This window comes from Anopheles ziemanni, chromosome 3, assembly GCF_943734765.1.
Source record: "Anopheles ziemanni chromosome 3, idAnoZiCoDA_A2_x.2, whole genome shotgun sequence".
Lineage (NCBI taxonomy): Eukaryota > Metazoa > Arthropoda > Insecta > Diptera > Culicidae > Anopheles > Anopheles ziemanni.
This window is the reverse complement of record NC_080706.1, coordinates 93,256,962-93,284,380: the sequence shown is the minus strand read 5'-3', so window position 1 is coordinate 93,284,380 and position 27,419 is coordinate 93,256,962. Positions and strand designations below refer to the sequence as shown.

General features: G+C 46.8%; 3 protein-coding genes across 3 annotated transcripts; 1 reads left to right on the top strand and 2 right to left on the bottom strand.

Annotated features, from left to right (window-relative positions):
- Positions 1 to 4,121: 4,121 nt before the first annotated feature.
- LOC131290057 (lysophospholipid acyltransferase 5) lies at positions 4,122 to 8,321 on the top strand. Its single transcript, XM_058319436.1, has 6 exons — positions 4,122 to 4,148; positions 4,974 to 5,219; positions 5,751 to 5,975; positions 6,457 to 6,951; positions 7,013 to 7,317; positions 7,380 to 8,321. The coding sequence occupies exons 2-6, from the start codon at positions 5,138 to 5,140 to the stop codon at positions 7,731 to 7,733; spliced, it is 1,461 nt and encodes a 486-aa protein (XP_058175419.1). The 5' UTR covers positions 4,122 to 4,148; positions 4,974 to 5,137; the 3' UTR covers positions 7,734 to 8,321.
- A 464-nt stretch (positions 8,322 to 8,785) lies between these two features.
- Positions 8,786 to 21,000, bottom strand: LOC131285869 (methylcytosine dioxygenase TET). Its single transcript, XM_058314724.1, has 10 exons — positions 20,917 to 21,000; positions 14,641 to 19,305; positions 12,434 to 12,470; positions 12,148 to 12,341; positions 11,959 to 12,067; positions 10,537 to 11,021; positions 10,303 to 10,443; positions 9,952 to 10,222; positions 9,415 to 9,884; positions 8,786 to 9,350 (listed from the first exon to the last, which is right to left on the bottom strand). Exons 2-10 carry the CDS (start codon positions 19,072 to 19,074, stop codon positions 9,264 to 9,266), a joined length of 6,228 nt encoding a protein of 2,075 aa, XP_058170707.1. The 5' UTR covers positions 19,075 to 19,305; positions 20,917 to 21,000; the 3' UTR covers positions 8,786 to 9,263.
- An 813-nt stretch (positions 21,001 to 21,813) lies between these two features.
- On the bottom strand, positions 21,814 to 23,646 carry LOC131286816 (UDP-glucose 4-epimerase). The gene is made up of 4 exons (XM_058315818.1): positions 23,040 to 23,646; positions 22,833 to 22,958; positions 22,220 to 22,758; positions 21,814 to 22,095 (listed from the first exon to the last, which is right to left on the bottom strand). The coding sequence occupies exons 1-4, from the start codon at positions 23,280 to 23,282 to the stop codon at positions 21,951 to 21,953; spliced, it is 1,053 nt and encodes a 350-aa protein (XP_058171801.1). The 5' UTR covers positions 23,283 to 23,646; the 3' UTR covers positions 21,814 to 21,950.
- Between the last annotated feature and the right edge of the window lie 3,773 nt (positions 23,647 to 27,419).

Here is a 27,419-nt window from a genome sequence, read left to right as displayed (position 1 = left end):
TATTCGGGCGTTTTTTTTTTGTTTTTCCTATCAACTTTCGCACAAAGTTTACAATTGATCCGTTGGGATGGTTGGCAGCATCGATGGGAAAGCTTGCGACACGCCACACCGTAGGACAAGAGGAACCTGTCGCTTTTGGAGTAGAAAACCATTTCGGAAAAAGTCCTAGCGCCCTCCCCCAGGGGGTATATGGCCTGAAGGTACATTATCGAAATCGTCGTCCCCGTCGTTCGCCGTTAGACAGAGCATTTGTAGAAGTAATCGTGTCGTGTAGAGAGCTCCCTTGTTGTCTCGTGAGAGGGAGAAGGCACGGTACTGGCAGGGGGCCGGTTGTTTGGATTGTCGGCCCTATTTGTCGGTACAAAATATCATTTAATAGTGAGAGGAAAAGCAAGTGTTTTCCAATCGGCGGTGTGATTTATTTTATGTCTATTTATTTTTGAGGGGGACCAGCTCCCCAAACCGTGGGCCGAACGAGTGACTGTTGGATTGAAGTGTCCTGAAAAAAAAAACAGCTTCGAACGTCAGCATGCGCGCTCGAGCACATGGCAGGACAATTGTGGAATCGTCGTGGGCATTCCGCAGCATTGACCGTTGATCATCAGCCTTAAAATGAAAACAAAAAGAAAAGAAAAGAAAAGAAAAAATTACATAAAATAATATGAGTATGAATAACGATAATACTAGTACTGATAATAAAACTAGAAGCGAAAAGTAGTTCGGACAAATGATACCGATTGCGAATGCTATCACCGTTGCTCTGCACGAAATCATCAAGCAGAGCAGAAGAAAATCATCACAAAGAATAGAACAAACTTAAGAATTCACATATTAAAATTATAAAAAAATAAAAACACGAACACACTTACACCGACACCACACACAAATATATTGGTTAATAAAAAAGATGATAGAAGCGGTGAAAAAAGGGGCAAAAGCGAGCAATCGAAAGATTGATGGAAAAGATTATTTAAAAAATACAAGGGGGCGATGCAAGATAAATCAAGAAAGATGTAAAAGGCACAGCATCGGATATTGCGTAGGACGGTGGAGGAATAATAGAAGGGCCGGAAAATCAGGAGCAAATTATAGCAGAACATGAAAGGCAATGCATCATTGGAAACACGAATCCTGCGCCCCCGGGGGCGGGTAGTAACCGCGTTGCCAACCGGAAGGTAAAACTGTAAAACGGTAAAGATCTCCGGATATCGTCGTAAAATTAGAGTGCATCGTCGTCGTTGACATTATCGGTTGATCGTAAAACGCTTTGTAGGTGCCCTGAGCAACCAGCGATAAGATTACTAAGGTACGTTAGAGCGTGTATTTGTATGTGTGACTGTGTGTATGGGTATGCGTGTATGTGTGCGTGTGTGTGTGTGTGTTAGTGTGTATGTGTGTGTATGAGCCATCGTCCCCATCGTGTGTGCCTGCGGAAGTTATCCAGCGTAAATCTGGGATTGGTTGGGCTCTTGTGGCCAGTGGCTTTGGTGATGTTTTGTAGGTTCTAGGTATGTTTTATATTTTCCATTTTATTAGTTTTGCTCAATCATTGCAAACGCTAAAAAAATGTACCTTATGTTGTAGCTTTACGATCGTTTTCGCACGGCTGACGGTTGAACGATCGATCGCGGGAGATCCTCCTTCAGCAGCATGCCAAAAAATGCTTCGTACAGTAATCGAAATAAGTGCGATAAGTGGTGTTGCAAATGTATCGTTTGCTCGGTGATATTATAGTTTGATTACGTTGGCTTATCCGACAAAGCGTAGGTGATGCCGGTTTCAAATCGATTCAATAGTCGAAGAGTAAATGGCAAATTGGATGCATTTTGAAGGGAAGGGATGAAACAAATTCGTAAAATTTAAGATTTCTCCGTTGGTTACTAGTCAAAGTTGTACCTTGCATTTAGCGCAAATAATTTAAACGAGAAAAACCAGAGAGAGAGAGAGAAAGAAGGACAACTAAAACCCGCACAAAACCAGGCATCGTTTTTTGAGTGAGTCTAGTCTGACCTTTTGTATTCGCGTAGCATTCCTCCATAGTCATAGTAGCGGCGAGTAAATAGCGTTAGCCTAAAACTTAGGGCGGTATACCTGCCATTCGGTGTGAATGCAGTGATAGAAAATGGCTAGTAACAAATAAAAAACAAAGGAGAAAAACCAGCGGATATCTGCAATCAGAGCGTTAGTAGCATTTCCATCAATCATCAACCAATGGCTAGGCGAACCATATAAGTAGTTAAATCGATCAAACCAAACCCAGTAAGTAAGAAATATGGAATAGGAAATATCCATGTGACCGTCGGTCGTTTAGAGCGAGGAAAACAAGAAAATGATGAAGAATAAAAATCAGGTTCCATCAAATGGTAGGGTCATTCGTTACCCGTAAAAACAACAAGGATCCTGTTAGGATCGGTCGGCAGCTAACGGGCAGCAGCAGTGCCGACGCAAACGTAGATGAAATTTACTGTTCCAAACCGGCGTAGTCGTATAAAGTAACGAATCAAAAAAGGAAACAAATATACATAGAGAGAAAAAAAAACACTTGTAGAACGGTATTCAAATCTGTAGCGAGAAAACGGGAGGAAATGATCAAGCATTTTTATACAAACCGATCTGACGCTTGACACAAGTTTACCGCATCGCATTTGTGCGAGAAAGGCGAAAAACCAACCCAGAACCAGAACATCACGCGCCGGAAGTTACGCCGGCGTGCTACTCAAACACGTGGTAAACACAATATGGATGAAAAGATATGATTGTACAATAAATGCAAACAACGGACAACAAAATGGAAGACCTAAACATTCTGTAACAGAAAAAGAATACAAATTTCCAGTTTTACAGCGACGAGCTTTTGAAATGAGTAACACAAATTGGCAATAATGACGTCACCATTGTTTCGTTAGGTTTTCCTTTAGGAAAAAGCATTCATCGGGAGTACTTATAGTAAGGAGATGCGCTACATATTCACTCCATTGAGGGCAAAACTAGTACCGGTGCCTAGATGCCCTTAACCGAGATGTTTTTCTGTTTCGTGCAAAACAAAATGAAAACAAAAAAAAGAACAAGCTCCTAGAGGAAACTCAAATCACATGGATTGCAAACCAGCCGCATTCCGCGGTCACATCCTTTGGGCGAAAGAAGCAACACACATTGGGCAAGGACATGAAAGGACAAAATGGAAACAAAAGTCAAGGCTGAATCTCGCTTTCTTGCTCTATTAAGGAAGCGGGAATCTTCAAAACAGAACCTCAATTTCTATTTTCTATTGTTTTTGATCCTGTTTGCAAAGCATATAACAAACCGAAAGCACAATCTATAACGTGAACCTTTAACGTAGGGTATTTTTTCAGATCTTCATACAATGCTTCAACAAACATACAGTTCATCATATAATAAGGTCAATTAGAAGGTAACAAACGACAGAAAAAGGACACGGGCCCGCACGGACAAGGTACACTCCATGCTCTCTGGCTCTAGGATGGAGCATGTGAGATCAAGGAATCGTCCTGGTTCCAATATAGGTCAGCTGCAGTATGGAGAATGTATGATTTTGAAGCAGGTTTTTTTTCGTCATCTTTTCCCACTACTCCACGACAATTTGAATCCAGAACAAGGGCTACACGTACAAATAACGAGGGTTACACCGGAGTTGGGCGGAACCGCAAAGGGCAACCCTTAGACCATTCAGTATTCCATGGTTTCCGTGAACGAGCGAGGAAAATGAAAACCAAACACATAATCTGTATCTGGATCAAACCAAATCAAGCGAGCAATCTGTCGTAAAATCCATCACTTGACATGAAATATTATACCGATTAAAAGAAATGATATTGTATTGTACAAGAGTATAGTAATAAAAATATTTCGTAAATGTGCTTTAAAACTACGTATTCGATGTGGGTTTTTTGGTGTTAATAATGATGACTCAACATGTGGAAGAATGTAGCGAAAAATAAAATTTCAAACACACCACTAACCGTCTTTTTGAATCATTGAACAAGATTACTAGAACGAAGCAATCCTGCTTAGCAAGTACAGCTTCGATCTAGTAAGCTTAGCCGAACGTGAAAAAATGGAATGTCATTTGACAGTTCCTTTCTTCGAATTCAGTTGTTTATAAATATTGATACGAACTGAATTATTTTGTACGTAAGGTTTTTTGTTACGAATGAATTTACATACGGATTTCCTGTTCAATTAGTTCAGTGCACACTGTTAACCTTATTACGTTCTATTGGTATTCGATTTGCGTTAAAATTAGTGTCGTTTGATGCACATTTAGTTTGGCTAATTAGATTAGCACGCTTTACATACGCTGACCCGAGAACTGTGCTATTTGTGAATGTTTCTTTAACAAATGATAGACTTATTATAGCCGACCTGTTTCGGGGGTTTTTGTAATGTATTGTGCATTAGGCCGATATCATCCACCGGATCGGAATTGCACTGGGAAACCTAGGAGACCGTGGAGATTTTTTCGGCGTATGAAGTTTGCTTCAATTTCGATCGCTTTTCGCGTGCCCAAACTCGCTGCGCGAAGTTTTGTTTTGCCTCTCCACGACCTCCACGTTCTGCTGCCCCGTCCTCGTCGGTCCATATTTGCGCTATTGCCAACTTTTGCCGCCGTCTTCGCCGATCGAATCGCTAGAGCTACGCGAACCGTCGTACCGAGCGGCGCACACGGGCAAAAGCGGCTGCACGTCAGCAAATCTGTTTGCTCAGCGATAGCGTGTTCTGTTGTGCGGCGGCCTTTTGGAAAACGGTGTCACGTTGGGACAAAACGGCGCACGTCGCAATAGCAAAACATCGGAGCCGACGAAGGCGAAGGCCACACGGAGAAGGACAATTACTTTCGGTGGCAGTGAACTTGCGATAGACCTACGGAATTAGTAAATTCTTTTTGTGGATGCCGTGTAGCGTGTTGTGTTGATAAACTATACAAGGAAATTATATAATTTTCTATGCACCAGGTCGACCCGGTACGGATCGGGAGCGCGTACGCGATAACAGGGGCTTCGTCGCTTGTGGACAACGTTTCTTGTGCCGCTCGGTTCACGTGGTAGACGCCGTAGGGCGGGTTATCTTCGCATCCGTATAATAACACGCCAAATCCACGGATCTTCTCCTGCCCAGCATGATAAATCCCGTGGAAGCCCTAGCCAGGGCGAGTGGTGCCTCGGCGCCCGCAATCCGGCTCATTCTATCCGTCCTGCTTGGTAAGTGTGTGCTCGGAGTAGGATCGGATTTTACATCACCACTCGTGGGGCTTGCAGCATGCTGCATGCGTTATGCGGTGCGTATGCGTCTCGAACATATCCCCACCCCGCATCGGCCGCAGCCAACGCAACCCAGCGCGTACAGTCGAAAGCGAAGCAGAAAGCCTTGTTACAGGGTTACGTCGTCGTCGTCGTCGTCGGATGAAATGTGAAAACATTCGCTAAGCCAGGCGCCTCGTCGAATGATATAACGCATTAGGGCTTTCTCGTCGTACGCGTCATCGTGCGAGAGGAAGCCGGCTCTTGGATGAACGTCGTGGGCTTGGTGGGAATGTTTTCCTTTTTAATTCTACCTCCCTTACCCCGACCCAACCGTTTATCGATTGAAAGCTACATATATATTTTTAGCACTTTTATATTTAACGTCACTCTAAATGCTGAACTCATATGCTTTTTTTTCTCTCTTCTTCTCCCTTTTTCCTCGCTTGCAATTCTGCATGTTCCGAAAAAAAAATAAACGCGCGAGTGCAGCATACCCACTGGCACTGTTCTATCGGCAGCTGAAGGGTGGGCCGACCGTGCGGAACCTCTTCATTGCCTGCACCGGCGTATCGATCGTGCTGTTCAACTATGGCACCGACCTGTACCACAGCATGCTGGCCGTGGCGGTGAGCTTCCTGTGCAACACCTTCCTTCGCACCAGCAGCCTGATGGTGCCGGTCAGCTTCACCTACCACATGGGCTACCTGCTAATCGGTGAGTGCACGCGGTGACCCGATTCTAACCGGGCATTTGTAGGCTCTAGCCATTGATTTAAACGAGCTAAAGGTTCTAGTTATTTCTTTCGGAAACATATAGGATGAAATTGTTTGAATTTAATCGAATAAAATGAGGCATTTTTATTTTTGAATCTTCCTTTTCAAGAATTTATCCAATTTACAAATTACGTTGATTTAGAATAACATTGAATTAGTTTATATCTACTATTTACCCGTAATGGTCATTGAAGAGACCGATTGGACTTTAAAAAAATTTCGTTTTACAATAAAATTTAAATCAACGTGTAAAAAACGAATAAAAGAGGAATATTAATTTTTTTTAATTTTGCTTATACTGAACTGAAGTTGAGTAGAAAAAACATAGCACAAGATATCAGTAGATATTTCTTGCTGGAATCTTTCAGCTAAACTGCTTGTTGCCTATTTCTCTAACGATTGTTCTTTCTGCTCTCCTGCAGGATACTACCACACCACGAGTGACACGTACGACATCAAGTGGACGATGCCACACTGTGTGCTGGTGCTACGCCTCATTGGACTGGCGTTTGATTTATCCGACAGCCGGAAGAAAGAAGCCGCCGGCAAGTCGGACGACAAGTGCATCCCAACGCCGACGCTGCTGGAACTGATCGCGTTCACCTACTTTCCGGCCTCTGTGCTCGTTGGGCCGCAGTTTAGCTTCCTGCGCTACCGGCGCTTCGTTGCCGGTGCTTACGAGCCGCACACTCAAGGTGCGCCCGCATACGCCACAAAGAAGTTCCTCCAGGGCGTCTTCTATCTGGTGGTGAATCAGGTCGGCACGCAGTACGTGTCCGATGCGTACCTGATGTCGGACGAGTTTACAGGCGAATCGCTGTTCATGAAGCACATCTACTTGGGCTGCTGGGGTCGGATCACGCTGTACAAGTATATCTCGATCTGGTTGCTGGCGGAAGGTGCCGCCGTTCTTTTTGGTAATACTGTGTGGTGCGTTAAATTCCGATAGAAGGCAATAAATGTATTTTCTTCGCATAGGTCTGACGTACATCGACGCCAAACCCGGCGAGCGGGAGTACAGCTCGGACGAACTGTCCGGTTGTAGCAACATCAAGGTGGGCGTGTTTGAAAACACCAGCAAGTACGGTCACTACGTCGAATCGTTCAACGTGCAGACGAATACGTGGGTCGCCAACTATGTCTACAAGCGGTTACGTTTCCTTAACAACCGCATGCTCAGCCACCTGGGAGCGCTGTTCTTCCTCGCGATCTGGCACGGTTTCCACAGCGGCTACTACGTTACATTCCTGATGGAGTTCATGGTCATCCATATGGAGAAGGAGGTAAGAAAGGCGCTGAAATCCATCCGGTTAGGAACGATTCAAATGGTGTTAATCGCTTGTAGGTGGAGCCGATTTTTGCCAAAAATGAAAAACTGCAGAAACTACTGCAGCAGCAGCCGCTCCTGCGAGCGCTCGTGTTTATTGGCCTAAAGTACTATACCATCGTCTGGGCCGGCTGGTGCTTGGTACCGTTCGTATTTTTGAGCTTCAACAAGTGGTGGCACATCTACACGACGGTTCGCTTCACCGGTTTCATCCTGTTCATCGGCGGCAACGCGTTCCTTCCTCCGCTACTCCGAGCCGTCCTACCACGATCTTCCTCCTCTTCTTCCGCGCCGAAGACGACGGCCACGCCAGCACCAGCGAACTCCCCCACGGACACTTCCGCCGGCCCGGCCACAAAGAAGGACGATTAAATCCGGCTCTGTCCCTCCCCCTTAAGGATCGGATCTCGTTTTTTAACAAATCCAAACACGTTTCGAATGATTCTAGTTTACTATCGATCTTCTATACTGCTTTCTACCACCGCACCTGGCCCAACTAAACGTATGTTCACCATCTTTCCCTCCCCATTCCTTGCCGTCAGTCGATGATTGGGTGGGCGAAAGATAGAACGAGATCCCGCTTAGAGCATCGTCGCGGCGGAGGACATTTTGAATGGAACCTTTGTTTTTTTTTTATAAACCTATTGCTTCTTACCCGTTCATATTAAATCAATTGTGCAAACAGTTCATCTGCTGCACGAGCGTGTGTGTGTGTGTGTGCATATGAGAGTGTGCGTGTGCTCAATAAGACAAACAAACAAACAAACAAAAGTATATTCGAAGCCATCCTCTTGTGCATGTTGAAACGTTTAGCAAAACAAAAAAAAAACACATAGTCTACCAAACTGATTGTGGGCTAATAAAATAAGCGCAATTAAAGCAATTACCGCAGAACGAGCGATGAGTAAAACAAATCTCGATGCAGCAACTGGGTCGCGGCAGGAAAACGAACCAAACGGAACCGAAACCCCTTTACGACAGATTTGGACTACTTTAAAACATCTGTTTCATGCTTCCTTAGTTTCCATTCTGTTTTCCCTTTTTGGTTCGGGTTTTTATAAGCAAACAACACTAACTTTGCCCTTTCCCACATTTTTCTTTCTTACCACGAAAACGCATTAACATTGACAAGGAATACATATTCTACACAAAGCCGGGGTTGAGTTTAGCTGCGATGCCAACCTCGTGACTTGCGTGGAAGGTAAAGCAGTCAGAGGACGGAACCGAACGATGGTTCAATTTTAGACGATCTATCCTAGAATAAAGCAGTACTAGTCATATTCTTCGATTCGAGCGACATGATAAAAGTTACATAAAATACAATCTACTTTCTTTCTTTTCCGGGTTGTTATAGAGGATTGAGAAAATATATTCGGTTACAGAACTGGAAAAATAGCAATAACAATGCACGAGGAGATTACGTGTGGAAGCGTTTATTCTCTTCCCTTTACCTAAACGATAACATTTCACGATCAGGATTCATCGTACGTTTCTGATGTGGGACTATAAATACACACTGTATATTAACTGGATAGTTTCCCGAACGTTCGTTTTTAATTCCTGTCCCACTTTAATTCCTGATTCCATCTAAAAACTCATACTGAGATGACGTAGTAAACCAGTGTTCGTTAGCTCAAGACAATTTTAAAAATACCAGATTAAAAAAAGGAACCCGTTCAATTGTTTTAAGTAGGCTCATCTAAAATAAAAGCATGTTCGCAGGGATGTTTGTTAGAAGTGTTTCGCACCACTCGTCTTGTCGATGTTTGATCGTGCTGTACGCAATATGGCTCGCTGCGTTGCAGATCGGCACTGGCGTTTGTTTTTGTTTTGCTTGGCAATGATTTTTACGTTCTTTGAAAACTTTTTAGTTACAGAAAGCAATAAGTTGCCGGGAGGCCCCTACTGGGAACCACCGCCCATTTGAAATCTATACTGTCGCTCCAAAAGCTCGATCTCGGCCCAGATGCTGCGTACCTCTTTGAAGAGCTGCAAATGGAGAAAAGAGACTAGTATAAAACAGGAAATAAATCCCTCGAGTTCACTACCATACCATCGATAGCCAGTTTTCGTCAGCGAGCAGATCATTCAAAATGACCGTCGGTCCCTTGGAGGAATCGTTAGAAATCTGCTGGTTGACGCGCTTGGCGCACTCGACAAACATTATGTACTTCTGGTGGCATATCTTATGCAGCAGCTCGAAGCGGCTCGAGCAGCCCCGGCACAGCTGTAAATTCTTCTCGTACTGAGCCGAGTTGGAGCTCGTCGAGGTACCCAGTGTGGCCACGTTGTACGTTTGACCCTGGAGTACGATTCGGACGGCGATGCCAGGCTGATGGCACGCCACACACAGCGGCTGCTGATGATGTTGCTGGTGGCCTAGCTCATTCATAATGTCGTACGCCGGGAAGGTGGCTAACGAGGTGATGATGTGATGCGACCAGGGCGTTATTTGAATCAGCCGCTGGCGACGATCTTCCGTTAGATTGTCGATCGTTTTCACCCGCGACAAGAAGTAATCATCTGTGGAAAAAATGGTTGGAAATGTATATGCACGTCGCGCCTCGCTTGAACCAAGATCTCCTCCTACCTTGTTCTTGTAAAATTTCCTTCAGGAAGTTCGAATCGAGCGCCTGCGATATGAGCGTCTGTATGTACACCTCGAACACGTCCTGGTACGCCTTCGTATCTGCCATAGCCGTCTCCCGGAACTGCTGATGGTCGAACGACCCGTCCGCACCGCTACCCAGCACCATTTCGCTGCGCATAAACTCGACAACCGTTTCCATCTGGTTGTACACGCGGAACCGGACGGGGATCTTTACGTACAACTTTTTCGATTCCGCATTCCACGCGGCGTACTGCAAGGAGAGCAAAACAAACAGTTGGGAAATGAAACTGGGAAAAAGGTGAGGAGGGGAGCGAAGAACCGCATACTTACGGTAGATACATTTCGATGGAGCACTTTTCCGGTCTGATCGTCAAATGCTTCGTACTTTTGCAGCAGCGTTTTACCGTCAACGCGCCATATCGCCGGATAGTCTTGCATTAGCTCGGACCGGATGGCGACAAAGTCTCCCGTCTGATAACGATTCCGGGGTATAAAATAAGGAAAGAGTCATCAGAATCATTAGAATCACCATGAAATTTTTAAGACTGCCGTTTTAACATTTACCTGAAAGTCTTCTCCGCTTTCGGTCGAAGGAACAACAGGCTGGGTGTTCTGGTTGGACGCCGGTGCACTGTACGTTTGTTGCTGTTGGATACCGTACTGAGTAGGCATGTTATTGTTCGTTGGCGACTGCGACGAGTAGATGTTGTTGGGCTGCGTTTGCAGGTTCCCCATTTGTTGCTGCTGGTGGTGGTGCTGATGTTGCTGCTGGACACCGGCAACAGACTGCGCTTGCCGTTGCATCGAGGACTGAGAGTGGAGCATATGCGATTGTGTTGTGTGCTGATTTTGATGGATCTGGCTCGGATGGTGATGGCTTGCAGGAGGCGCGTTTGGTACCGCGATTTGTTGATGCTGTTGTAGGTTGGCCTGAGATGGTGTATGGCCTGACGAGGCAGCAGCATGGGAACCACCAACATTGTTGTGGTTGTTGTCCTCCTCACTACTGTACTCGTAATCGCCGGCTATACCAGCACCAGCAACGGCAACTAAAAGAAACAGTAGTTAGCAAGCGCATTAGAGAACAGCTTTGAGATGAACGTTTCACAAAAAATGATAAAAAAGCGTGCAACAAAAGCCGGATAGAGATTGTGCAGTTTATCCTAACTACCTTAAACTCGAACAACAATTACCATCGATTGACGCATCGGTGAGTTTGTGTTTTCCGGAATATTCGTAGCACAGCACATTTTGAATCGAAGCGGTTGTGGCACGATGGACGTTCGATCGCGTAGGTGTCGTTGATTTCGGTTCGCCAGGCATGGGTTTTGTCGTTTCGTCGAACCACACGACGGAATGGTGCACGGGAAAATGTGAAGCAACGGAATGAGCGGTTAGAGCGGGGAGGCAGTGAGATGAAGGGCGTAGAGGTGAGATTTAGTAGTGTCGTGGTGATGGTTGGTTGGTCGGTTGCGCGAGTGCCGGCATGAAAGGTTAAAAACTAAGGTTTAATCCTCGTCCCGGTTAGAGCACATTTAGCACACTTGTCGAAGATCCTTACACTTGAAAAGCAGCACAGTGGGAATAGTTTTGGGGAGACTCTATGGGCAAAATCTGTCTTGGCTAAATAGTTGAAATTGCTTCTTGCATATTTTTTTTAATCTACAAAAAGGAATAAAAAATTATTGAAATCACATAATCGAGTATGGTCCCGCTTGAAATAGGTTTCGTTGGAAGTAAAACAATTGAAAAAAAATAAATCGCAACAAATCACAACGTTATCGCAGAGGGCATAATCTTTCGGAAATAAGTAAAGACACAAATAAACCATCTAAGGTCAATTTGAAGGAAAAGAAATAAAACAAACTATAAGAGTTGAGCTCTCGATAGACATGACAAGTGTTAGCATCGGAGCCAGTGTCCGTTTCGTGGCTCGCACAGTTCGCAAGAAGGGGCTTAGCATGCGCACTATCACCCAATACGAACCTGACAATATATTAGAGCGACCTTTGCCCCGACCCAGTGTGCCAGTGGTGCTTTTTCTTCCTCGCCTTCTGCCTCCCGCCATCCGTTCCTCATCATCATCAACATCGTCCTGTACGGTAGACAAAATAAAGTTAGATCGTGCCAACAAAACAATGAAGGAGCTTAGCCAAAAAAAGGTCATCACAATACCTTATCCTCCGCCGGCGTCCAGGCCGGATCGGAGTCGGAATCGTTGGCGAATTCAGCCGGTTCTTCCACCTCGTCGAGTACCCGTCCGGTCGCTTTCGAGCCGCCCAGTATCTGCTGCTGCAATTCGACGGCTTTCGCCTTTGCCTTCCGGTTGGTCGTTTGACGGCGTTGCGGTACAACGAGTGGATCGGATCCTGCCGCCAAAATATCATGCGGATTTATCGTTGATAAATTCAATTGATAACTAATAAAAAATAAGTAGCATTAAAACGATACACTCTCTTACCGAAAGGCGACGTAACTATAGCAACAGCATCATTTTTCTGCAACAACAGTCAACAGGAATTCGATTTGGCATACCTACCGGTGGACCGCCGTATCCTTACCAAGCGAACGATCGCAGCAACATTAGCAACAGCTCTGAGGGACTATGTTCGGATACCGGAACGTAACAGAAGTAGCAACCCGTACGGTCTTGGGAAACCACAGACGGACAACGACCGAATATGATGTACAGCTAGGCCATTGCAGTCGTAAGGAAGGTATGAAGGAACGCACCACGATAGATTGTGCCAAAATTGGGCATTTTATCAATCAATTAGGCGGATATTCTTTCGATCAACAAGGCGATCGAAGGTTTTCTGATGTGCATGGTACGAGTTAATAAATTTCCAACCACAACACATGATCAGTATTTTCCAGTTGAAAAACAAATAAAACAATAAACAAACATCGTACAAATTCCTCTGCCCCCGGGGTGCTACCTCTGTTACGCTTTTTGGTTTCTCGCTCTTTCACACACGCACACACGCACAAACATTCGTTACTTATATTATACAATAAATTATCGACGTCTTTTTTATATCTTAAAATCAAAGGCTTTATATTCTCTTCACAAATTTCATACCTCCCTCAGAGAATTCACAAACGGTTTCCACCAAATCAAACTAATCTCCCAACCCGGGCTGGAGAGTGTCGAATATATGGAAATAGTAACCACAAACGCGATATTTGACACGAAATGTAAGTAATGTCCTTCTCTAGTGTCCCCATCTTACGCCCCCAGTGGTGTGCCCTTTAAAGCTATTTGTCCTCTCTGGCTGCCTCGATTCCTGCTTTATATAAATGACTCTCTCGGTGAAATTCGACACTGGTAGTTTTAAGAAATAAACAAAGATAAACATAAAACATGAAAAACTACTATGAGAATTTGCAAAAGATCCTTCTTTCGGATCATCTGATCCTGCTAATACTACACCACTGTGTACTGCAACTAGACAATTTGTGTATTCGATCGCATTATGGCATTTGATACGATTTTGTTCGGCTTTGCTCTTTCCTCTACTCTAAATCACCCTAGTTTGATTTTGACTCACATATTCCTGCTTGCTTGAAGTGATCACCTGATCCTTTGCTACATATTGTCCCAGTGGTTGTTCTTCTGTTAGTTCACGTTACACTACAGCCTATCGGTTCCCTAAGAACCAAAAATTACACGCGGTATATACAAGGACACGATTATTTATGTTTACGTTTAATCCACATAAACGAAAAACAAATTGGAGAACTGTGAAAGGACAACCCGCAATCAACGGTTGTTTGTCTTTTTTAGTGTCGCGAAGTTAGTTTTAGTTAAGAGCTACGGTAGTCAGGCAGCAGTAATAGAATAACAGTTTGCATCAAGCGTACCCTCTTTGTCATTAGCCCATTATCCAAACAGTTTGTGTAGTGAAAATTATTAAATACACCGTACGAGATTCAATCGTATAAATAATATTTCCCGCACCGATCGACAGATAAAGAGAGCGCACTTTTTACGAGCGAGAGGAGAATCCGTTTGCCCATCATGACGAAATCTTCCTACGTATATCACAGTGTTCACACCAACAACAGCCACTGCCAATTGGCTCTATATGAGTATTGTTTTTCTACGGAAATAATTTACAATAGTGCACGAGAAAGCTGCCATAAACACAATCCCGTTTTCACCAGGTTTTTGCGTTTGTGCTGTGTGCTGAAAATGCGGCTTGTGACTCGGCGTCAGTGCCTAGAAGAACGAATAGAAAACCATAAAACTAAAACTCGCTTGAACGGTTTTGCCGCTCGGGCCGATCGACTCTGGTAGCACCCCTTTTGTGTTGCGTTGTGGGACAGGCAGACCGGAAAATGTACTGGAGAAACGAAAGGGTAACAGGATACCGGAACACGTTCGAAAACAAATACATATTCTCGAGGAAGCAATTACGGAATCGCTGGTCGTGTGAATATGTGCTTATTAGGTTTTAAAAAATCATCATCCCGTAGCTCTCGCTACGAGTCTGATTGCGAGTAAATCTTCCCTACGACGGCAATGGCACATTTTCGTGAAACAAAAATGGAAAAACAGGGTGGAAGATGATTGAGGAAAAAAATGGAACGAGGGAAGAAAGAAAGTCCAGCAGCAACACCAGCACAGAACATCACAGCAACCACGGGAGAGCAACAGATGGATTACCACCGTTGCTGCTGCCTCCTTAGATGCAGATCGTACAAACTGAATGCGGCAGCAGCATCGACCACTTGTTGATGGTGCTGCTGCTGGTGTAGTTGCTGCGTTTGCTGTTGCTGATGCTGCTGCTGCTGCTGGTGCTGAAGATGTGGATTGTGATGGAGATGTTGCTGCTGCTGTGGTTGCTGATGATGTTGTGTTTGGTGCACATTGTGCTGATAATAGGACTGCTGTATCATGGCATGCTGCTGTTGCTGATGTTGCTGCTGCTGCTGGTGCAGCTGATCGTGCTGTGGTACAGGTAAGGGACCAGCAGCAGCATGGGATGCTGGTAGTAAGAGCCCACTACTAGCACTCCCCGCTGCCGCCGTCGACAGGGAAAGCGTATTGCTTTCGGCAACGGACGACGAAGGGTGCGTTTGTTGCTGTTGCGTTATCGAAAGTGTCGGCGAGGCGGAGGAGGTAGGATTGGTCAATTGTTGTTGTTGTTGTTGCAGAAGTTGCTGTTGCTGAAGGTAGCGCGCCTTTTTCGGCAAGTTTATGGGGACAACAGTCGGAGTTGTCACCGGTATCGTTTTGCTAGCATCATTCGCAAGGTTTATTTGATCTTGCTGAGCACTTCCGGCGGCGGGAGGAACATCCCCCGGAAATAGGGTGGTTGTATTCGTACCTTCACCAGCTTCGCCAGTGGTCGCCGCAGGATTGTACTTTCTTTTCCGGTTCGCATCGGTCTGTTTGGTAGCGGCGGTATTGTGGTTATTGTTGCTGCTGGGAGTCTGAAGAGCGGTAATACTGTAATTAGACGATTGGTTCTCACCCTCACCACCTTGCATGCCATCGGTACCGTTACGCACTTCGCGCTGTTGTTGTTGCTGCTGCTTGAGACGCTGGTCGCCACCATCGCCTGTCGGCGTCTGGCTATTGTTGTACTGTGTGCCTCCCTTCGGACTGGATGCATTCGTACCGCCGGCTGCTGCTGATGTCGCCGCAGCCGCTGTACTTTTGGGGACATTGGATGATGTAGCTGGGGCTGGTCTCGACCAGGCCGTTTTACGGCCGGGTCGGTTGACCGGTGGTGGCGATCCTTCGCGCTCACCCTGCAGAAACTTCAGGTAGCTGCCCATGAAGCCCTTGTTCATATTGGCCGGGATGTTGAGCTTCTTAAGCGTATTGGCCACCGTCACGGTACCGTTGTTGTTGTTCGTCCCATCCGACGCTCCGCCCGCTACCTGCTGCTGCTGCTGCTGCTGTCCTACGGCAGGTTTCGAAACGCTGCCATTGTGCTCTGAAAGAAAGCCAAGTTCCTCCTCTATATTCGGTACGACTACCTTATCGTGGGATGTGGGGCCGGACGAAGACCATCGCGACCGTTCGTCTTCGCTCCTGGACGCGGCATTCGCCGATGGCACGTTCAGGAGCGTCGTGTACGAAGGGCATGATTCAGTCGCCAGTGGCGCCGTCCCGGCAAGCATTTCGCTGGGAGCGAGAGGCACGAGTGAGGAGCTTCCGGTGGTGGTCGCTCCATCCTGGTGGAATGGGGCATGATGGTAGTAAAGATGGGAGTGCGATGAGGAAGGAAAGAAAGAGGACGACGAAGATGAGGGAGACGAAAACGGAATCCTGCTACCCCCACCGCTGCCAACGACGAGCCCATTTGCAGCGCCATAGTTCCATCGCTGCACCATTAGATCCGCCGCCGCTGCCGTTGCCACGCTTCCGCCACTGTCGAGTTCCGTTTTGATAGGCACCGGTTCTACGATCCGTTCCTCGTCCGGCCGTTGGTGGGTGATTCCGTTCAACTTAGACGCCTTTGAGTCCGTCTGCTTTTTACGTCTCGATTTCGATCCACCCCCCTCCGACGCAGTCCCTTTTGGAGGTGGTTTTGTCTGCTCCGTACACTCTTCCACCGTCGGACGTTGGAGGCTTTTCACCATGACCATCGGGTCGGATCTAACCGTATCGCTAGTGGACGTGTCCCACGAGTGTCCCTGATTGTGGGCAAGATGCTGTTGCTGCGGTTGTTGTTGTTGTTGCGCACGGGTTATCACGGATGGATATGCGATTTGCCCACCGATCTGATGCTGTTGGGCACCGGAAGGGGAGTAGAACGAGTAGGCACCGGACGCCACCGTGGGTGGTGAACCCTTCCGGGATGGGGTGTTATTGCACGTGAGAACGGCGCTAGAGGACGGCGAGGAGGAGTAATCGGAAGATACCCCTGATGAAGTGGACGATGTGGAACCGGCCGCTGGCGAGGATGGGGGCAACCGAGACGGATGGTTTACCGCCTGCGACGCGGAGGAGTTGGTGGAGGCTGCTGCGGCGGCGGCGGCGGCAGCAGCAGCGGCCATGGCAAGCATATGGTACGGGGCATGATGCGGATGGGCAGAGGCGTGATGGTGGTGGTACGGTGGAACGTGCTGCTCCGCCGTCACCCGTGTGTCACCCGCTGCGGAGGAAGGAGGACCCGGGTTGGAATCATCCCCTCCGGCCGGGTCCCCCAGGGGCCCGCTACTACTACTACTACCATAGCTGGAAGAAGACCTATACATAAGAGAGGCACTAGTGCTGGCTTGCTGCTGATATTGCTGTTGCTGCTGTCCGCTGATACTATTACTATTATTACCACCACTACCATTACTACTGCTACTACTATTACCACTATTAGCTGCGTTTCTACTCAGCTTCGACTGAAGGCTATCCGTCATCGAGTAACTGATCGGCGACGATTGCGGCTGTCCCGTACCCTGCGGTGACGAGCCTCCTAACTTCCCCACCCGATCCCCTCCGCAAGGGGATCCCATCGAGGGCGGTCGCACTTTACTTCCCCCGAACTGCAGTATCGCCGTCGGTGGTGAATGATTCGTCGAGGGTCGTGGCACCGTGAAGTGATTTAGCGGATGATGATGATGATGATTATGTTGTACATGTTGCTGTTGCTGCTGCTGAGGAAGCTGGTGTTGATGCTGAAGAATATTGCCAGGGGAAATGGACTGTTGTCTTGCTTTGCTCTCACCGACATGTGTCGCCCCAGAGGTGGTCGTGCGTACATTGGAGGAGGAAGAGGAAAAGTACAGCGTTGCCGGTCCACCGTTGCCGATTACGAGCGAGGGTGATGACGGTGTGGGCGAGGGAGAGGATAGCGATGGGACACGAGGGGAAGACGAGGAGGAGGAGGAGGCTTGATATTTGTAGTCCAAACGCTGGGATGATGAACCACCAAGCTGTGGTGTCGGTAGGAGCGAAGACGAACCAATGCGTCCGCCGCCACTACCGATCGTGTTGTCGTTGCAAGACTTACTCATACTGGAGTACGCTCCGACGCCATGCGGGGATGATTCGTTCACCGCGTAAGGGCTGCTGTTGGCTCCACCGGTGCTGCTGCTAGTGCCCGCCGACGGTGAAAAGTAGCCACCCGCCGATGAACCTCCGGCTGATGGCGGTGGTGGAGGTTGTCCGACCGTCTTCGTGACGACGTTCACCGCTGGCGAAGAGGAACGACCAGCTGCTACCTTTCCGGCCATTGAAAGCAGCTGGTGTTGTTGTTGCTGCTGCTGCTGTTGCTGCTGTTGTTGCTGTTGTTGCTGCTGTTGTTGTTGCTGGTGGTGATGATGTTGTTGTTGCAACGCGGAGTTCGTGTAGTGTGTGCCAAAGTTTTCGTACTTCGTGGTGACCGTTGTGGCCGCTCCGGGGGCGGCGTTGTTGTTCGACGATGGACTCGATGGGAGCACATTCTCGTGGGGCATGATTCCGAAGGGGCTCGGTAGCTGGTTGTTGTTCGTCTGCCACGATCCGGCGACACTTCCCGTTCCTGTTGCATTCGTTGCACCACCACTGTTTGCCGCAGCCTGTTGCTGCTCGAAGAAAGTCACCAGCGTTTGCTGATGCTGTGCCATCGTTGACTGGTAGTTGTCACGAAGATTATCCACCTGATGGTGCTGCTTGCCGACGGCGGCAGCGGCGGCCGCAGCAGCAGCCGCGACGGCCACCGGGCTTTGCGCCTGCACCAGCACCTGTCGATGCTGGGCGTTGATGACGCTACTGGTGCCACTAACTCCGCCACCGGTGCTGTTCGTGCTGTAATGGGCCGGCTTGGGGTTACTACTGGCCGCGGCCGCATGATGGAATAGAGGGGTAAATACTGCGTCGTAGCCTGTCACGCTGCCCGGCGAAAGAAAGCTGGGCGGATTGAACGGCGTACCGGTGGAACCGAGGGAAGTGGTGTGGGCCGCCTGAAGAAGTAACTGTGAGGTCGTCGAGGGTACGCCGGCGACTGTGGCCGCAGCTGCAGCAGCGGCTGCATTGTGATGAGCTGCTAGACCGGCCGCGGCCGAACTTCCGGCGGCTGCCGCGGCCGAAGCGAGATGATGATGGAACTCACCGCCTGCCGCACCCGGTATCCGATTGTACGTGTACGACCACGGACCGACGGGATCCATTTTGTGTGACAACGTTCCTTTCGCTCGATCCGCTTCACGAGCCTCAAACACTAGGGCTCTGGAACAATGTTAGTACGATTCCAAACGGACGTTGCTTTTGTTCCTGCGTTCCACTGTTTATCGCACTGACCCGGTAGGTTGATTTTAGTACTCCACACAACCTTCATTTATGGCATTTCGGAAGCTTTTTTGGCGCCAATTTTAAACCGGCGTTGCACGCTGCGTTTGTTCCTGCAATGAAACGAACCGAAACGAATCAATCAAGCAGGCCGGAAAAATAGCGATATGTGAAAAGGACGACTTTTTTCCTTGCAGGGACAATGGATATCAAAAGGATTTATTTTTATATATATTTGGACGGCCAGGTCGTATTGTAATCAAAAGGATTTATATTGGAATAGGATTTCATTCGCTGGGAAACAATATACCACATATAAAACCACCTTTCGTCCACGATTAGTGTTTTCAATTTCTCAAACAATTTAACAAACAAAATTGATTGTAAATTGTTTTTAAAATTGAATTTGGTGCACAGAAAAAATCTTAAATAGGAAGAGATTTAACAAAAAGCTCTATTTAACAAACACGGTTAAAATTATGTTTTTATACTAAAATAATGTTCCTGTATGTTTTGTTTGGGCTGCTTAAGCATCGCATGCCGTCAAGGGTTGATTTAAAACGCATTGTTCGACCAGAGAAAACATTTGCGTGTCGTCCTTGTTTGTTTTGCTTTTCCTACATTGGAAAGGAACATGGTGGAGTAATTTCCGATGGAATTTATGGCACAGAGGTTTTTTTGCCTGGATCTAGATAATTGATCATAATTGTTTGTTCCATGCCATCACTGCATTTTAGCTCACTTTTCACACTTTACCGATGGGCAAACATATCGCAAACATAATCCCGGATTTCAGTTACAACAAAAGGATTCTTCGCGCACAGACACGTATACACGCTCGTCAGGTTGCCCTTCCCTGTGTCGCACGCATATGTTTTCTTCCTTTTCCTCCAACAAACGCTTGGGTATATCGATGCACCTTTGCGTGGGGAAGGTTACATACGCGTGATTTTAAAAACGCATTGTCCCCGTTCACTATGCGTGTGCGTTTGTATGTGTGAGTGTGTGTGTGTATCGTCACGCCGTCGCATCGATGCACATCCGCCACCACCCGCCCTCCAGGTTCTCCACGAATCACCTGTGACCGCGAATGTGCTGTTGGTGGGACGGCGGAGGTGGGGAGAGCTGAAGCGTTTTCTTCCTTTTGCGCAAGCAGGCGAAGCGTTTTACGCGAACTCACGCGCGATTTTGCGGGCGGTAATAGTAAATGGAGCTGCCGTGTGGTGGTGAGGCGCCAAACTAACCTCCGGTCACTGCCACCCCCCGACCAACCTGGTCCTTTAAGCACACCCGCTGATCCTGGCAATTGGTGATTATGAGAAAGATGCTGGCCGTCGCCGTCGGCACGTAGGCATTCACTACACCGTCTGTCCTGCCGCAACCACCACCGAAACTGTTCAGAAACAATGCTCTACAACAATTACAGCACTTTAATCCAGCACACGGTTTGACACCGACCAATTTTGTGCGCGAAATTAGGAACCACACCGCGCGTACTCTTCTTATTCGCACACTCGGTAAGTGCGTCTTTCAGCGAGACGTTCGCACAGTTCTTCGTGTCGTTTGCGTTTTCGTATTGTTGCTGGGTTGCCTTCCGAAGAGGAGCGGGGGGGAACCGTGTGTCGAACTAAACGGTGTTATTGCACGAAATTCACCAACTTTTGCCCGCAAATAACAGTCACCGTCGGTGGACGGCAACTTTCCGCAGCCGAAACGAATCTTACCGTGCCAAAACGGGCTGATTTTCCTGAGGTTTGGAAACGAAAATAGTGCGCCCCTTGTATCGCGTTTGCCTTCAAAATGTCCGCCGCGATTTTTTGTGTGTTTCTGAAAACTAGTGTTGGCAGTAAGACTCGGGGACTCGATCCCCTCGGCGGATTCTAAAGGATTGAGTCCCATATGACAGATTCGGATCAGTTTTGATTCGTTTGGGACTTGAATCAGATTTGATTTGTTTGGAACTCGATTTGATTAAATTCTCGCTTGGTTCTCAAACAGATAATCAAGATCAGCAGAAGTATTTACAGCAGTGAACCTCACATCGAAAATGTGAGGCATGTTGTTATTACGGAAAAATCTAAATATCAGGTATGGATTCCGGTTAGGATAAACGATTTCCAGAGCGGCATTGATTAGTTTACATCGTGTTGCGACTGTTCGATGGATTGCGATTCGGATTTGGAGATCCGGATCATAGAATGGAGTCGAATCGAATGACTCGAATTCCATCACTACCGCTTGCTTGAAAATGCAATACATAGTAGTTATTAAGTGCTCACCAGATGGCGCTAATAGTGGAATTGAGGGAAAATGTTTGAAAATAGCGTTTCTTTATTGCGAATAGTATTTTTCTTTACAAATTCGCATTCTACTAGTTCTAAGAATTTAAAGATATCATTCCTTTTTTATAGCTGTTTAGAACCATTGGTTTTATTGTAAAAACATTTTTCGATTGCTTCCAACATGTCTGTTAGCGGTGATCATTTATTCTTCGGAAAAAATATTACACACTTTAAATTTCACTATAATTCCCATAAGATTGTTAGTATACAAGTGCATAGCTGATTTGGACTAATTTATCTAAGCGGAAAGCATAAGAAGAAATGCAACTAAATGCTGTGTGCTATTTGGATAAAACATTACTAGGAATTGCCTTAAATGCAACGAATGCCTTTGGTCGGGTTCAGTTAGTTCAGCGTGCTGGTAATATACACACACACACATTCTCCTGTCCACCTTCACCTCCCGTGTTCCATCACTACCCGGCGAACCCGTTGGGATTGTTTTTTTGCCAGTTCCAGGTGTCCTCGCACATCTCGTCCAGTCCTCGCTTGGCGGTCCAGCCGAGTTCTTTGGCGGCGAGCGAAACGTCCGCATAGCTGGCAGCCACGTCGCCGGCACGTCTAGGGTGTGTTAAAAGATTACCATGTACATACACAAATTCAACCGGAAAGGGTGTTATGTTTTAAGTGGGCAAGTTATAGCGGGGAAAAATACAGTAAAATAGAATGGATGGTGGTTAATTACCTATCTACAATTTCGTACTTCACCTCCTTCCCGGAAGCTTTCGAGAAGGCTTTAACTACTTCCAGCACCGAGTACCCACGACCCGTACCCAGATTATACACACAGAATCCGCCGATCGAACCGCCCGCCAGCTTATCGATCGCCTTCACGTGGCCCTCCGCCAGGTCGACGATGTGGATGTAATCGCGCACCCCCGTACCGTCCGGCGTATCGTAGTTGCTACCGAACACACGCAAGCACTCTCGGCGCCCAACGGCAACCTGCGAAATGTAGGGCATCAGATTGTTCGGCTCACCATTCGGATCTTCCCCGATGCGGCCGGACTTGTGCGCTCCGACCGGGTTGAAGTAGCGCAGGGACACCACCGACCAGCGCGGGTCCGACTCGCACAGGTCCTTCATGATTTCCTCCGTAAAGTATTTGCTCTTGCCGTACGGATTAGTGCAATTGCCCGTCGGGTGGCTCTCCGTCAGGGGCAGCTTCTGCGGCTCGCCGTAGACCGTCGCACTCGAGCTGTACACTATCTTGAACACACCGGCCTTTGATGGGGGGTAAAACAATTTGTTTATGAGTCTTGAAGAACTTGTTTGCCTTTCCTGTGCCCCTCACATACCTCAGCCATCACCTCGAGCAGGACGCTGGTGCCGGTGATATTGTTCTGATAGTACTTCAACGGTATACGGCATGATTCTCCCACGGCCTTTAGGGCAGCAAAGTGCACTACGCAATCGATTTTGTGCTGCCAACAGTTAAACAAACATTGCAAACGATGTGTGATCTGTGCGCGATAAGAATAGGAAATTATCTGCCCCGAACATACCTTCAGAAAGACACCCTGCAGCTCCTCCCGATTTCTGATGTCCACATCGTAGAAGATTATGCTAGCACCCGTAATTTGCTGCACCCGTTTCAACGACTCCGGCAGCTTGGACCCAGCGCCACCGCCGTACGCGTTGCAAAGATTGTCCACACAAATGACCGTGTGGCCCGCATTTAGCAGCTCTAGCACGGTGTGCGATCCAACGAAGCCGGCTCCGCCGGTGACCAGAATATTCGATGGCATATTGGTTTGAGGCTTTGGTTCGGATATTTGGAGGAAGAATTGCAATTGTACACGAAGGAAGCCGCCCAACCGCACGGTGTCACTTGTTACCACTGTTTGGAAACTGCCACGCGAACCGACTGATCCACACCCGGTCCGGACAGCTCATCTAATAATTCGTGTCGCTCTGCGAGAATGTCCACACAACACACTGCTGCTGCCTGTGGCGACACATACGCATCTCTTTCCGTGTCTGCTGCTGCGGCTATTACAGTCTGTCCCTGCGCTGCCCTCTAAACGCTTGTCTCGAGGCCTTATCAAACAGGCTCGTAGCTTAAGTGTATGAGCCTGTTGTTGATAGTAAATTGCTTCCCTTCATCCGATCCAAGCAACGTTGGACGAACGAATTGGAACTAATTTCCTGCCCCGACTAGAAATGTAAACAAACATTATATTGACGTATTCGAAATGACATTTCACGAACATCAGTAGGGCTTTTGTTGTAGTGGTGAGGTAAGGAGGTGCATTTAGGGGAAGATGGGGCAAGACGCCCTAGTGGGGTAGGATGCCCCGACCTGTTTTAAGCTGAATTAAGCCATTTAAAAATGATTTAAGTAATAGAATATGTGGTAAAAGAGTAAATGGGGCCCCGGGCTAGATTCTCCTCTTCCTGCTGGTTCACATTAAGCGCCTGAAGCTATGCAAAGCGCGACACATGCATTCGTTTCGAATTTTTGAACGCTAACGGTTCGCTTAAAAGAACATAACGGTTTAAACTAATCACCCAGTGGAGGTTGAATGCGGGTTAATATACTTTTACATGTTAAGTTACTAGTAAGTAAACTATACCACACATGGTGGACAGCATGAAACAATGAGTTTAGCCGAAGAAATGATTTGGAAACGGCGGCGCGCCCGCAGCGAGCGAAGCGAGCGGACTGCGCTAGGTCTACCGAAAAAGAGAGTTTGTTATAGTTTTGAGAAATAAGGGGGGCCCGTGGGCCCCCCTCATACCGCACCAGTAGGTTGATTGCGTAGCCGAAATTAACGGTACACACTACGGTTCAAATACTCGTAGGTTGAATTTAACGAATTAATGTATCACCAATTGCATACATTCAGTTTAAACGTCCACAAGAGGTGTAGCCACGATCGAAAACATGGCGGCCGGGGCCTCATTTACTCTTTTACCGAATATGTTCATCAACTTATTTAATACAGCCTATGTAAATTTCACTGCACGAAATAACCATTTCAAAAAGAAAACGAGAAAAAACCAAATTGCCTCTAAATGATCTAATATTTTGTCACTTTTATGTAAGGTATGGCATGCTTCGCTATTATATTTTTTCAACACCCAGGCCTTCTTTTACTACCTGATAATGGTATTTAACGAATACCGAAGAGAAACTGTTTTAAAATTCTCTAAATTTTAAATAAATTACAAATTACAACGGACGATCCTCAGAGTGGGGCAAGATGCACCGGTTGTTTTGGGTCGTCTTGCCCCATGTTTACGTAGTGGTGCGTCCTGCCCCACCGGTTGAGCCATCTTGCCCCACTATTGTCAACGGAGCAAAAACTGGAAGGCCCTTCGAAAATCTTATTTAATATGAAATTGATTAGTTTGATATAGTGTTTAATATTTTTCATACATAAACAAGATGTTAATTTATCTAACTATGAAAATTAGAGACTTTTTAATGAAAGGAATAGAAGAAAATAATATTTTCCGCTTAAGGGGGGCGTCTTGCCCCACTTTACCTTAAAAGTTTCCCACCAACGAGATCTCTTTAAAAAAGGCCCACATGTGTTAAGCCACGTGGATGGCAAGACAATGGTTTTAAACATTCTTATTTTTTAATATTATCAGTTGTTATATCACATTGTCTATTCTGTTTTATCGCTCTCGCATTATCTGTTCGGTGCAGATGCTCCTAGCATTGGTTTTCTTATCAGCTGTATCATTAAACAGCTTTGGGAACCGATTGAATAGAAACTGGTTAATTTTTTTTTCCAGAGAAAACTAAAATCATCCCAAGCTTTTGTAAACATTTGGGAAAGTGTTGCAGGTAGATAGTAAAAAATATCTACCGGTATTTAGTCGATCATATAAGGCACAGTTGTGCAGCATAATTGGGTCGCCGCATCACACTAATATTTTTTTTATTGCTTTTATATTTTTAAATAGATAACATTTTCGTCCTCGTTCATTTCCTGCAGAGCGTTTCTTGTACAACGAAGCGGAAATGTGTGGAAACCTTTTTCTGTCAATGTTTATTTTACATAGGCCCATGTGGAGCAGACTGTTGACACGATTTTTATTTAATATAAAAAAAACAATGATGGTGATCTCGTAGTGCATCCCTTCAAGCATTAAACTTATCACTTATTGACTCTTCAGGTAAAACAGTTGCGAATAAGCGCCCGCTGTATCGCATTCATGACCCAAGTTTAAAACAACTAGTCGGATCGGATGATATCAGCTATCAAATTTCTTATCTACTCTTGTCTCGCTGCAATGCTATCAATAACCTTCAACCGTTCTTTCAATTTCTCCAGCAGTGTATCCATGGGCGGGCTGTTTGGAAAAGGCTGTTGATTATGGCTCATAATGCCGGTCCTCGTGGTGTATTCCCGGACCATCTTTGTGGCGTCGAAGATACGCTTCCACCAGTGTTCCAGAAATGGTGCGGTCAACCCAAGTGGTAGCACACGAAGGTTTCGAGACGTTTTCAGATGAAAGCCTTCCGTTAGAAACTTGGTTTCGTGGAGTGCTGGGTTCGAAGTCAAATGCTGTTGTTGTGGGTAAAGAGAACAAAAAAGTATAAACATTAGCAAAACGTTTATGAACCATAAACACTATACAATAGGCCGCGTAGAACGGCATGGCCTTTACTTGTGACCTTTCCAAAGTGCAAGTTCATTACCTCCTCGGGACCGCTGTAAACCGTCGACAGTGTGTGGTTTACAAAACAAAGTAAGCCACCCGGTTGATCGTCAGGTGGGCAGGAAGTGGCCGATGGAACCTGGTGACGCTGAAGAGTGAGGCCCAGCTTTTGGAATGTTTCACTTGAACCGAGCCGGATGCATAACTCGATCGCGTCCATTAAGACGGTCAGAATCGAGTCCAGATTGGCTAATTCGGTGGTTGACTCCTGGTAGATTACGGAAGGACTAAATCCAATCCATCGATTTGGTGGATTTTCGTGGACGACAATGTTCACCTTAGCGTTCGGTTGTATGCCTTCAATGGCAGTTTTCTTTCGACCCGGTTTATCCCTAGACAGTGTTTCGATGTAAAGTTCCGTAGCTAGCAGACAGTATGGTTGGGTCGAGGAGGTTCCTCCATCGCTCGAAGGGTTTGTAGCGAGTGTAAAGATCGGTGACATGATGGGGCTTTTAAGGGCAAACTCGAGCGGAACATTATGTAGTAGCTCTAGCAAGTCATCATGGGGCAGTATATCTGCCTTCGACAGAAGTTGGTAGTCCTCGATGCATCGTCCGGCTATGATCAGTTCTTCTTTGGCGAAGATGTATTGTGGCTCAAAGTTTATGCTCACTTCCACTCCCAACACGGTCGATGACGCTGTAATGACATTTTGTGTTATTGTACACCACTTCGATGAATAAATAATTCTCATCCTACCTCTGTTGTAGATGATCCTCTGAGGTCTGGCGTCGGTTAGCAGCTTAAGGTTTGGATCGACCGCGTACAGCTGTTGCTGCGGTGGCATATAGCCCATCGTTTGATTCGTGAACGCTATACCGGGTTTCGAACCTCGCAAGAACGGGTCTATAAACTCGTACCCGAGGTAGTGTGCACTCTCCGCAAATAGGTATGACGTCTCTAGCCACAACTTCGACGGTTCGGATGGTTCAAGAACATCGTTACACCGACTACCCTTTAACACTAGCACCGTTTTATTTGGGTCTCTTGTGGCGAGATACCTTCCAACGCTTTCCGCCACGTGATCACCGCCTACCACAATGTACGAAAAATGACTACCTAGAACTATCGATGACCCAGCAAGGGCGTCGTTCACTAGGTGCACTACGATCAGCGTCCACACGAGAGGTCCCTTGTTCATGTTGAGGTAGGGTGTGCTTACTTGTACTGCTTACTAGGAACTAAAGGCACCGCAGGTCGGTGCCTGG